General features: G+C 33.4%; 4 protein-coding genes across 4 annotated transcripts; 2 read left to right on the top strand and 2 right to left on the bottom strand.

Moving 5' to 3' along the window:
• The first annotated feature begins 315 nt into the window (after window positions 1–315).
• Window positions 316–2,739, top strand: BX664DRAFT_337779 (uncharacterized protein). The gene is made up of 9 exons (XM_051546300.1): window positions 316–636; window positions 952–1,020; window positions 1,110–1,217; window positions 1,286–1,562; window positions 1,638–1,730; window positions 1,801–1,942; window positions 1,999–2,290; window positions 2,354–2,442; window positions 2,530–2,739. The coding sequence occupies exons 1-9, from the start codon at window positions 364–366 to the stop codon at window positions 2,648–2,650; spliced, it is 1,464 nt and encodes a 487-aa protein (XP_051398198.1). The 5' UTR covers window positions 316–363; the 3' UTR covers window positions 2,651–2,739.
• Window positions 2,740–3,980: 1,241 nt separating this feature from the next.
• BX664DRAFT_360612 (general substrate transporter) lies at window positions 3,981–5,984 on the bottom strand (the record flags this gene model as incomplete). The annotated part of the gene is made up of 6 exons (XM_051548175.1): window positions 3,981–4,757; window positions 4,848–5,300; window positions 5,373–5,572; window positions 5,653–5,728; window positions 5,804–5,827; window positions 5,904–5,984. 6 exons carry the CDS (start codon window positions 5,982–5,984, stop codon window positions 3,981–3,983), a joined length of 1,611 nt encoding a protein of 536 aa, XP_051398197.1.
• A 1,616-nt stretch (window positions 5,985–7,600) lies between these two features.
• Window positions 7,601–8,949, top strand: BX664DRAFT_283562 (mannose-1-phosphate guanyltransferase; the record flags this gene model as incomplete). Its single annotated transcript, XM_051541601.1, has 3 exons — window positions 7,601–7,625; window positions 7,703–8,238; window positions 8,335–8,949. 3 exons carry the CDS (start codon window positions 7,601–7,603, stop codon window positions 8,857–8,859), a joined length of 1,086 nt encoding a protein of 361 aa, XP_051398196.1. The 3' UTR covers window positions 8,860–8,949.
• An 820-nt stretch (window positions 8,950–9,769) lies between these two features.
• Window positions 9,770–12,678, bottom strand: BX664DRAFT_266190 (P-loop containing nucleoside triphosphate hydrolase protein; the record flags this gene model as incomplete). Its single annotated transcript, XM_051540893.1, has 5 exons — window positions 9,770–11,226; window positions 11,299–11,700; window positions 11,777–11,838; window positions 11,907–12,138; window positions 12,222–12,678. 5 exons carry the CDS (start codon window positions 12,676–12,678, stop codon window positions 9,770–9,772), a joined length of 2,610 nt encoding a protein of 869 aa, XP_051398195.1.
• Window positions 12,679–12,985: the final 307 nt, after the last annotated feature.

Below are 12,985 nucleotides of genomic sequence, written 5' to 3'. Positions count from 1 at the left end.
ATATTACTATCAATACTATAAAATAGAAATTATATAACTATGTGATTATTTATTATTATAATTTAATTAACAAAAAAAAAAGCTATATCTTATCAATTTTTCTATTGGTAAAAAAAGGATTGGCGCTAAAATGATATGATATCGGGTGTACCACCAATATTTAAATTACAAGATTTCCAACTCCTCTTTTTGAGTACCTTTCATTGCTGTCCTTCTCTCTCATTTACATCTCTCTTTTCTTTTTTTTTTTTTATTATTATTCTTATCTTTTTTTTTTTTTCAATACTACTTAGATTCATCCTCAACACTCTTTTTTTTTCTTTTTTTTTTTTTATTCATCTTTCTTTTATATTATACCAGTTGATGGCACCTTTAATAACTACCCGACATGATGATTATATTGAACTATCGAACACGATAAATGAAGATGACGAACCTCCTGATATACGATTACAACAAAACCAACAAGAACAACACCAATTACAGCTATACCCTATGCGACATAAACATAGTAACTCTCTTCATCGTGATAGTATGGAAGCATTGTTAGAGGAAGCAAACCAATTGACTCCAGCAGAAGACACCATCACAAAACTGACTATAGTCAAAACCTCTCCAAAACATTTGGTCTTTCAGGTACATATCTCCTTTAACTCATTTTTTTTTTTTTGATATACTTTTCATCATTATACCCTTCTCTCCCTTATCGATTTCTCCTTATTTTTATATTTACAAAACATCAACCCCTATCTATATTTATTCATTTCTTTCTCTACCTTTCTTTTACTCAATCCATTCTTTTTTTTTTATTTCTATTTATTTTATACGGTGTGACTATGTATAATGGATATTTCTATTTTATTTGATTTGTTTTGCTTTGGTTTGAATATCTATGCTCGTTTTGTTAAATGGGTATCCATGATTGAACCTTATGCACAATTTTATACACAGTCTCTGCCTTCTTTGATAGTCTCTCTTATTGGTCTTATTGTTGCTGGTGTACTTATGGATGAATATCAGGCAAGTATTTTTTTTTTTGTATTACAATTATCTATATATATATACATACTTATCTTTATTTTATTTTCTTATTATTGTATTACCAATAGCATTGGGATGTCTTCCTTCGAACTCCAGAACTTTTTATTTTATTACCTATTCTATTGAACCTGAAAGGCAATTTAGAAATGATACTTGCTTCAAGATTCTCTACATCGGTAAAAATAACTTATTGACAAAGCACAGACCATGATACTAATGACAACACTTTTTTTTTTCTTTAAAGGCAAACATGGGTGATTTAGATTATGGTCCAGTTCGAAGGTCTCTTGTTATTGGTAATTTAGCATTACTCCAAGTTCAAGCCTTGATTGCAGGCGCAGTGGCAGGCTTGGCTTCTTTTGCATTAGGTCTGATGACTCGTCCTGACAGTACTAGTTCTTATCATGAATGCGTTTATATGACTTCAAGTTCCATGGTATCTGCTTCTTTCTCGAGTGCTATTTTAGGTGTTTTTATGTGTGCATTGATTCTAATTTGTCGACGATTCAATGTAAATCCTGGTATGGTTTATAGCAAATTTTTCTGATATCAAAAAACTAATTCTTTTTTTTTTTTTTTTTGATTATCATATATAGATAATATTGCATGTCCTTTAGCTTCTGCAACAGGTGATATAGTGACTTTGATTCTTTTAGCTGGATGTGCGGTGGTGCTTCAAGGCCAAATGGGTATACTTTTAAAAAATAAAATAAAATAAAATAAAAGAAAAATGATGATACTAAAGTCTTAAATTTGTAGATTCTCTTTTAAGTACGTTTGTCTTTTTGGTGATGCTTACATCTGTACCTCTATTTGGATTGATAGTATGGAAAAACAAACATGCAAAAGATCTGTTATTTGTAGGATGGACTCCTATAGTTTGTGCCATGGTGATATCAAGGTAAAATAGTTATACTTTTATTTATTCGAACTAAACTTTTTATTTATTTATTTTAGTCTTGCTGGAGTGGTCTTGGAACAGTATGTTGAAAAATACAAAGGTGTAGCACTATTGACACCAGTATTGATTGGTGTAGCAGGCAATTTGGGATCAATCTATGCTTCACGTATTAGTACAAGCTTACATCAGGACACCTATGAAAATTATGCGTCAGTAGAATGGGTTTTATTCCTTATGAATTTTCCAGTTCAATGTGTATTCTTACTTATCATTTGGGGATTTGATATGGGACAATTGGATTACAATTTTTGGTTCTTCTTGACTTATATCTTGGTATCACTTATTTGTGTAAGTACAAATACTATAACATAGAACGATGTTTTGATGATGAATCTTTTGTTTTCTTTTTAGACTTTTATATGCCTCAAGATTGGAAAATGGATGACATTAGGGTTTTGGAAAATGGGATATGATCCTGATAACTATGTGATTCCTTATCTGTAAGTTCGTTTTTTTTTTTTTTTAAAAAAAAAAAAAAGATAAAAAAATGGACATGCACTAATCCTTTTTTATTATTATTATTATAGAACGGCAATGATAGACGTTTTTGGAACTGTATTGCTTGTAACAACCTTCTCTTTATTAACAAGTTCTGGTGCTAACGATATGACAAGCCCTGGCAATGCTCAAATCGCCAACATCGGATGATGGTCAAGCACAGTTAATGATTCCCCACTTTATTATTATTATTCCATTCTATTCAACTTACATTTTGTGCATTCTTTTTTTTTTTTTTTGTATACACATAACATATATATTATATTGTCATTTGATATTCATTTTTTTTCTCTTTACTCCCCCCCCCTTCTCATTCAAATTTATTTATTGTTTGTACTACTCATCGTTTGTATCATTCATCTAACCATCATCCATTGTTTGTACTCGTCGAAAAAAAAAGGCTACGTAAACTAGTGATTCCACGTGAATCTGTTTATAAATATGTCTTCACAATAAAACAATGGGTTTTATATTTTTCTATTTATATGTATTATTATCAAGTTCAAATTTGTATATTTCATCATCGTGACTTTTTACAATGTATGTAGCTGATCCTAACTTTTTTTTGGCCAAGGTACAAATGTATCACATCGGGCTTAAAAAGAAAGATTTTCCATCTTTCCAGGGTATCGTGTGACATGATATTGTATTTTTCTGAATCATCAAAAAAAAAAAAAAGAAAGTTTCTTTTTTTTCCCTGATGATTTTTTTTTTTACAGAAAAAGTAAAAAAGGTCAAACTTGGAAGTAAAACGATCCCTTTTTATCTGTTTTTGGAGAGAAAATCTATCAAAAAAAACCCTGATCTGGACATGACTGGATGTACAAGAAAAAAAAAGATAAAGGGATGAAATGTCAAACTATGGCAATGAAAATAATCGGGTCATTGTTCCCTCTCCTTTTTTTTTTGTTATTGTTCCCCAGTCTTTAGAAGAAAAAAAAAATAGTGAAATAGATGCATGTGCCACCTTTCATTCTCAGAACCGATGAATAGTAAAAATTATCGAGCTAAACTATAATCCCATTTGATAAATTATTATCGTTTCTCATCTGATTCCCCCAAACTATTCGTTCTATCTCCGAGATCAAGCCTAACCTCTTATTTTTATTTTTTTTTCTTTTTCCTTGTCCAACTACAAAAGAGAGAGAGAGAAAAAAAAAGGAGATATAATATGTTTATTTGTATGATTGACGATCATCAACAACTAAACTAAGTAAAATAACAAATATAAGATAGAGATAAATTGTATTGTAATAAAAATAAATAATAATAATAAAAATAATAATAAAAAGAAGTGGGCAATGATGATGGTGATGATCCATCACCCTATAAAAAAAAACAAGAGAGAGAGAAAAAAAAAAGTAATAAATATAGTACATATACTAATAAACAAACTAGTAACAATCAATCACACAAACTCTAATAAAAGAATAAGGAGACAAAAAAAAAAAAAAACATCCAAAGGTATATCCGATCAACATCATTGATTTTGTTTTTCGTTATTGACATCCACTGTCTTGTCCACTTCATTTCCAGAGTCCGAGTTGCTTCCGCTAGATGATTCTTGCTTTTCCACTTTATCTTGAGCAGTGATTTCTATCTTTTCCACATCAAGGGCTTTATTAGGATCTGTATGATGTTCACGATGATGTTCTTGAATAGATTGAGCGTCTGCCTTGACATCATCAGTAGCAAACAAGATTTCGATTTGTTCCAAAGTCAAACCTTTAGTTTCAGGGAACCAAAAGTATACCATAGGGATAAACAATATATTGAGGAAGGCAAATAAGATATAGGTCCAAAAGTGAATGCTACCAAACAATATAGGTGTGATTTCTGCAACCACAAAATTACCAAGCCAGTTGGCTGCTGTACTCATTGAGTTACCCTTAGCACGCATTGCTGTAGAGAAGATTTCTGCTGGATAAAGCCATGCCATTCCAAGCCAAGATGCACCAAACACAAAGTTGTATAACATGGTGAAAGCTGCAGCACCACCTTGACCACCAGGAGTAGAGATAATACCACTTATATAATCTTCCCCTGCTTTTTGACATCCTGCTAAACAAATCAATGTCACTGCTTGTCCCACAAGACCCCATAACATGATAGGTCGACGACCCACTTTTTCCACAAAGAAGATAGGTAATAATGATCCAATACCATATACGACTGTATCCACACCACCAAACATCATAGCCATAGGTGTACTGAAACCAGCTTGTTTGAACACTGAGGTCAAATAATAAGTAGTTGCCTATTCATTGATTAAATTAAAAAAAAAAAGATGAGTTCATCCACCTATATATATATATATATATATATATATTTGTGAAGGGAAACTTACGTTGATGCCAGATAATTGTTGAATGATTTGACTAAGCATACCAATAAGGACACGATATCTATTGTTGAATCGACCTTTGCTAAATAGTTCCTTATAAGAAGAAATACCTAAACGACGTTCTAATTCAATACCATCACGGATTTCTTCAAATTCAGATACACATCGAGGATGAGTTGTATCTTCATTCGTCCATAAGCGAGCCAGAACGACTTTTGCTTCTTCATTTCGATCTTTAGATACCAACCAACGAGGAGTTTCAGGAAGAATAGCTGTACCAGCAAGAAGAATCAAGGCAAAGACAATTTGGAAAGCTAAGGGGAATCGCCAAGCAAATTCACCACCAACATAGTATAGACCAAATTCAAGCCAGTAAGCAATTGACATACCAACCACAAGTAAAGTACATTCATAACATACATTAGCTCCTCTTGAATGAGGTGGAGCAATTTCAGACTATTTTTTTTTTTAAAGAAAAAAATCATATATTAATATCATCCATTTCGAAAATGAGTTCAATTCACTTACTTGGTAAACAGGAACAGTAGCAGTGATCATACCATTACCAACACCAGTAATGATACGGGAAACAATGGACATGGCTAAATCTTGAGTAGCAGTTTGGATAACAGCACCAATGATCAAAATAACGGAACCTACACGGATGGTCATCTTTCGTCCAAGCCAATCACCTATTTTACCGCAAGAAAGGGCCCCAAACATACATCCTATAACAAAAACAAAGATATAAGCGAGGAGAATTACAAAAAAAAAAAAAAAGGAAAAAGGTCACATATTAGATATATACCTATTTCATAGAGAGCTACCACGGCACCAATAGTAGCATCATTAGGTCGTCCCATTAATTTATACCACTCCTCATTCTGCAAAATAGAAAAAAAAAAGATTAAAGTTTGAATGATTAAATCTAATTGAAATCAACTATTCTTTTTACTTACTGTAATGATACCAGACATGACACCCTATTAATAAAATAAAAAAAAAGAAATTTGTGTTTTAGTAAAAACAAAAGTTATCCTTATTAAGTAATCAACTTACTTGATCATAACCAAAGAGTAAAAACCCAGTGGCAGCTAAAGTAGTAGAAGCAGCAAACAACGCTTTTCCTTTCAAAGGCATTTTTGGATCAAACAAATACTTTTATCAATATTTCTGTATATAGTTTGGTTTCAATATATATAATATAAGAAAAAAAGGATGACTTTCAAATAGATGTATAAAATGAATACAAGACAAAGAAAATATATATAAAAAAAAGAAAGTAAAGAAGAAAAGAAAAGAAAAGAAAAGAAAAGGAAAAAAAAAAAGTAACGTTTCTTTTTGATTACGCATAGTTTTATACTCAGATGAGTTTTTTTTTTTTTTTTTTTAAAGTTGGCGTTGGGTCCAAGAGAGAAAGAGAGGGAGTTCTCCCCCGCCTCCACACACAATTTAGGTATAGAATCATTGCATAAAACATAAAAAAATAAAATACCATACTCCTTTCTTTATTTGGTGTTTATGTACTAATCCATATATGAACTTTCAAATGGTCCTTGACCAATCAGCATTGATGATCTGTGATGCTTATACTTGAAATGGAAAAGTTCTTGCCTTGTCTTTTCTCCGAGAGGACGAACTGAGCTTCAACTCATGTGATGAATAGAGAAAAATAAAGTAACAAAAAAAAAAAAAAAAAAAACTTGATGTGTATGATATATTAGACTAAACTTTATAAAGAAGATTTCTTTTTTGAATATATATTCACACCCTGACATTCGGCGAAAACATAAATCAATAAAAAGTAGAAAGCTGAGTTTGTTTTTTCTGGAAATACAAGAGAAGGTTACTCCAAGTCAAAGTATATTTTTTTTTTATATATATTCTTCTTCTAATTCTTGAAAAAAGGTTACAGAAATATGATGTCACTTTATAGTGATACAATGAGAACCAAGTTCAAAAAAAAAAGGAGAAAAAAAAAAGGTGAAGGGTGATCATCCATCAGGTTGCACCAAATGTTAGTTGTTTATCGATAACAAAAAGTAAAACCAAGGTTTTCCCCTATTCACACCATTCATTATTATAAAGCACGATCATCCAAGCTATTGAACATCATCATAAACTGATCATCCCTCTCTCTCTCTCTCTCTATATATATATATATATATCTCCTTTTTTTTTTTTTTTTTTTTTTCTTTTTTTTTTTTTTTAGCCAAATATCATATTTATACTATAGAAGGCAAAGTCCGAGAATCAATTGGGTACTCTTTTTTTTCTTTTCTTTTCTTTAGAATTACCCGCCAAGAAGTGGCAACAATAATAAAAAAAACGTGGGTTGTTAATGGTACAATAAATTAGAAACCGAACCAATTCTTTATTCAAAGTAAATACCATTTATCATCATCTTGTCCCCCCTTTTTTTTATTATTATTATTAGGAATCACGTTTTATTTCTATCATTTCAATAAGATGACTTTTTTAATAACTTTGATTGAACTAAACAAGTAAATCATCATCATGTACATTTCTTGAAGAGATTATTCATTATCGTTTTAGAATCAAACGTTTTTTGATTCTTTGACTTTATTGGTCCCATTAGAAGAATGTTATTCAGGTTGCAATGCGAATCATCATTTTGTTCATGCCAGTTGATTTTTTGGTGAGGATTTTGATATGCCGCCCAAACGGAATAAAACTGTTCTTCCTTTTTTTTTTTTTTCCTTTCTTCTTTTTACTTTATCTATTGACTGACCATTATGAAAGCTCTTATTCTTGTTGGAGGTGTGTATTTATTTCAAAAAAAAAGAAAAACAAATAGTTATATGTTTCAATACATTAACCTTCTTCTTTTGTTTTAGGATTTGGTACACGTTTACGACCATTAACCTTGACACTTCCCAAACCACTTGTTGAATTCGCCAATCGACCCATGATTCTACATCAAATTGAACATCTTGCCAAGGCAGGTGTAACAGATATTGTATTAGCGGTGAATTATCGACCAGAAATCATGGTAGCAGCGTTAAAGTCATATGAAAAGGAATACAATGTCAAGATTACTTTTTCTGTGGAAACAGAACCTTTGGGTACAGCAGGACCTTTGGCGTTGGCTCGTGCTATTTTGGCCAAAGATGACTCTCCCTTCTTTGTACTGAACAGTGACATTATTTGTGATTACCCTTTTGAATGTTTACGCGATTTCCATTTGTCTCATGGTCATCAAGGTACTATTGTCGTCACCAAGGTGGATGATCCTTCCAAGTATGGTGTCATTGTCAATCATCCTGATCAACATCGAATCGAACGTTTTGTAGAAAAACCAAAAGAATTCATTAGTAATAAAATCAATGCCGGTATATATATTCTTAGTCCTTCTGTCTTGGATCGTATTGAGGTAAATCCCATTTTATATAATGTAGGATGATAAAAATACTGACCAATTTTTTTTTTTTTTTTTTTTTTTTTTTTTTTTTTTGCGAATGACATATAGTTGAAACCTACTTCAATTGAAAAGGAAGTATTTCCCTACGTAGCACAAGATGGACAATTACATACTTTTGATTTGGAAGGATTTTGGATGGATATTGGTCAACCCAAGGATTTCCTAACAGGAACGTGTTTGTATCTCGCTTATTTAGCCAAGAAACAATCTGAACTTTTATGTACACAAGCATTTGTACACAAGGGTAATGTCATGGTACATCCTACAGCAAAGATTGGAAAGGATTGTCGCATAGGTCCAAACGTCGTGATTGGTCCCAACGTGGAAATTGGTCAAGGTGCCCGATTACAAAGATGTGTCATTTTGGAAGGTGCTACGATCAAAGATTATGCTTGGGTTCATTCTAGTATTGTTGGTTGGCATTCATCTGTCGGTCGTTGGTCTCGTTTGGAAGGTTGCTCTGTATTGGGTGATGATGTGACAATCAATGATGAAATTTATGTCAATGGTGGCTCTATCTTACCTCACAAGTCAATCTCAGTTAATATCACGGAACCTCAAATCATCATGTAGATAGATAACCCCCCTTTTTTATATATATATGATTTATCTATTCATCAACGTAATATTTCCTATCAAAAAAATAAATACAAATAAAGAATACACATTTTATTTAATAATATAAAACACTAATATCTATATCCTATGGAACATGATGGTTTTTGTCGACATTTTCGTAAATGAAATTGTTGAAGTCATTGTTGATGAAAGGTTGTTGATGAAATCGATGTTGATAAATCTGTTGTTGATGCATTTGCTGTGGATTCATTTGCTGTTGATGAAGTTGTTGCTGTTGTTGATGCTGCTGTTGTATCTGGTCAGAAGACGATCCTGGATGCATGTTGGATAGAAGGGACGGGGATAAACTTGTTTGCATTTGTTGTGGTATCTGTTGAGGAATCACTGGACGCGCCGCTATTTGTTGATACTGTCGCTTCGAGGATATTGACTGTTCTAGTTGTTGTGATGTCAGTAACATGACTTGGCGTGCTTGATCTAAAGACATAGGCAGATGCCAGCGCGGTGTCCTATCGTTTTCATTCTGTACAGACGAACCGTATGGAGAGGATGCCGGTTCATGAGGAAGAATTCGAGTCGCAGGTAATAGTGGGACTTGATTCAATGCATTCGGTACCATGAAATAGCCAGGTTTTGGGAATGATGCTTTGACTTGAGATGTTGACCTATCTGGTGACACTACTTCTGCTGGAGGTGGTGGATGAGATTTATGTATGCTTTGCCGTTGATCATGCTCAGTATATTCTTCGTCGTCATCCTCCTCTTCATTTTCTTGGATATAATCAGTGTCAGTGCTATCGTCATCTTCATTGTAAGGGGCCGTTGCTTCTTTGTCTTGACTGATATTGCGAGTCTTTGATGATTTTGCTAAAGCTTTTGCCAAGGGGCGTTGCTCCCGGTAAGACTATGATAAAAAGAAAGTAAGTAAAAGTAGCACTTTTTTTTTTTTTTTTTTTTTTTTTTTGGAGAACTTTACAATCACTTTTCTTTGTCGAGCACCACGTCCTAGTTTTTCTGCTTGTTGTAGTTTTTCTTCTTCTAAAGCTTCTCTATTTTTTGCCAGAAGTCGTTCCCACACATTGTCATCATCTGCATTATCGGGTTTTCCTTGGTTTTCTTCGCCATTCACTTGCATCAAATTGTCATTTTGCGCATCCACAGGACCCTTTTGTTTCTGCCAGATCTTCGCAAACGAGAAAGACATGAATCCATTTTCTTTTTTGTCCTTCGTAGTATCATCGGTAGCAGGGTCCATAGTGTCGGTTGTTGACGATGATGGTGTATCAGCTTTAAATTGAGCATCACGATCCAGTAGTTCATCCACAGCAGCAGAATCATAGACGATATCTTCAGGTCCATCATCTTCATCAAAGAGAGCTTTGAGTCCAAACTTCACAATAGATTCGATATCATCTGGTTCTATTTCTTCTTCATCCATCTTGTCCACCACTAAATGATCCAATACCATTTTTTTCTTGGCCTTGTTCAAAATACTTTCTTCCACCGATAATCTTGTTGCAAAACGTAAGATCAAGACAGGAGACTTTTGACCCATTCTGTGAGCACGGCTAATTGCTTGTAAATCAACATGTGGGTTATAATCCGAATCGTAGATGATCACCGTATCGGCAGTTGCCAAATTGATTCCAACACCACCAGCACGACTTGTTAATAAAAATACATCGACATCGGAATCAGAAGCATTGAATATATCCATATTAGTAACACGTTGTAGTTGTGGAGTATTTCCGTCTATTCGCACAAATTTGATCCCTTCCCCTACTAGGTAATCTTCCAATATATCCAAAGCTATAGCCATTGTTGAGAATAAAAGTACACGATGTCCTTGTGCCCGGAGCTTCGGAAGGATTAACTTCAATAATTTCAATTTCCCACTTGCATCTATCATTGCTTGTTGTGTCGCACTTTGAGTCTCTTGAGGAATTTCCACACCAGGAATGAGGTAAGGATGGTTGAGGATTTTTCGAAGCATCATAAGTATATTGTTGTAGTTTATCCCTGATTTCTTGATTTCTTTATTATTGATTTTTCCCCTGGATTGCTTTTGAAGTTGAGCCAGAATCTTGGTGCCCTTTGTCAATGTTTCCTTGTAAAGTTCTTTCTGTAGACTGGTCATAGAGATTGGTACAATGATTTCTTTCTTGGGTGGTAAGTCGACAAGCACCATTTCTTTGGTTCGCCGGAGGAAGTAAGGTTTCAACTTTCGGTGTAATTCCTGAATTGAATCCTGAGTGAATTCCCTATAGTATTCTGTAAGTGCATCGATATCACGAAATTTAGATGAAGCGATAAAATGCATAATGTTAAAAAGTTCCTCAATATTGTTCTGTAACGGTGTTCCTACAATAATGAAAATAAATGTCAGTAAAAGTGTCATCATCTACAAAAACGACTGATTACTTCCTTATTTACCTGTAAGTAATATCCTATTGTCAGTATTGAGTTCTGCAAGCTTGAGGAAGAGTTGACTCTCCATATTTTTCAGTCGTTGTGCTTCGTCCACTATGAGGTAAGGCCAAATATCCAAGTTTTTGAAGTATCGAATACCACTTAATGCTGATTCATAGGTCATCATAACCACGTGACAGCTAATTTGATTTCGCTGTTGACCATGACGGAATATTTCGTATTTTCTTGCCATATCTCTGCTGGTTGAAGAACCAAAGTAAGGAGCCACTACCAAATCAGGAGCCCATTTGTTGAATTCACGTATCCAGTTTGTCACTGTGCTATTGGGAACTACTACGAGGAATGGATATATATTGTATTCATTGAAAAGATAATCCAAAAATGTAACTATTTGAATGGTCTTGCCTATATGATTAATCAAATAAAATTGTTAGCTCTAGATTATTTGGTTATGGTATATCTATATATGTATATCACATACCAAGTCCCATATCATCTGCTAAGATACAAGGTTGTTGTTGTTCCCATTGATAGATAAGCCAACTAATCAAAATATAAATATAAAAAAGAAAAAATCAGAAAAAGTTGCATAGCAAAACAACACAACTTACTTCAATCCATCCAATTGATGAGGTAAAATTGTTCCATTGGTAACATAATCCGGCTGCTTTTTCAATTCACGTAGACGACCAAAATCATCTGCTCTTAGTTTTGATCTTAATATGGAGATATGTTCCTTCATTTCGTTTACTGGTTTGATACTGTCCATCATCCGATAGCGTCTTAATGCTTCATGATAGGGTGCTGTCAACTGTGCCTCGAAGGGTGGAGTATCCCAACATGCTAAAAATAGAATACATAGATGATAAGTTTCTCCTTAATAATTTTTTTTTAATCTTTTTTTTTTTTTTTTTTTTTTTTTTTACCTTGATCATAGGCCAATCCTCGAAATTTTGCAAACACCATCTTGACATGTCCACTTTGTGATTGCTTTGTATCTAATACTCGGTCAATTACTTTCCAATAGAATGGTACAGCATCCTCCACTTTGATAGGATATTGATCATAGTGTTTTTTTAAATAATTGTTGTACTTCATTGGAGACACACCAGCAAGCCATGTTTCAGGTACCCAGTCCAAATGTCGGTAAGATATATCCTTCCATTTCACAAGAAACACTCTGTTCTTTGTTGTACTATCCAATCTATGTGTATTATCATTGTTCTTTCGATATGATTTGTCTTCATCAGTAGTACATGGATTCTTGGTATTCACGCAAGGTAACAGTGTAGTAGTTGGTTCTTCATTTGTATTCACGGGTAGCCAAGTCAGCAGAGTTTCAATATCTTGACCAGAAAAGTATCTACATGTGCCACATTCCATCGTTTTCCATGTATTTTCTACTGCTCTTGCTTTCTTTTGTTCCTTGTCGTTTGATATATCCGAATCACTACTGTTTTTGCCATTTTTTGTTTCCCAATCCATATGAATGCAATCACTACAAATGGCACGCGTACAATTTCGACATCGAAATAAGGGATCGTTCGAACGTTGATCGTTGCCGTCAAAAGTAAATTCTTTATTGCATATATAACAAGTTCCAGTGTCGATTTTTCCATCATTTGCACCTTTGTAACATTGGCGGCATACATGATAATAAGTTGGTTCCTTTTGTATATCATTCGTATCA

This window comes from Halteromyces radiatus (assembly GCF_025201355.1).
Source record: "Halteromyces radiatus strain CBS 162.75 chromosome Unknown BX664scaffold_6, whole genome shotgun sequence".
Lineage (NCBI taxonomy): Eukaryota > Fungi > Mucoromycota > Mucoromycetes > Mucorales > Cunninghamellaceae > Halteromyces > Halteromyces radiatus.
The sequence above is the reverse complement of the archived record's forward strand: the minus strand, read 5'-3'. Positions and strand labels throughout refer to the sequence as shown.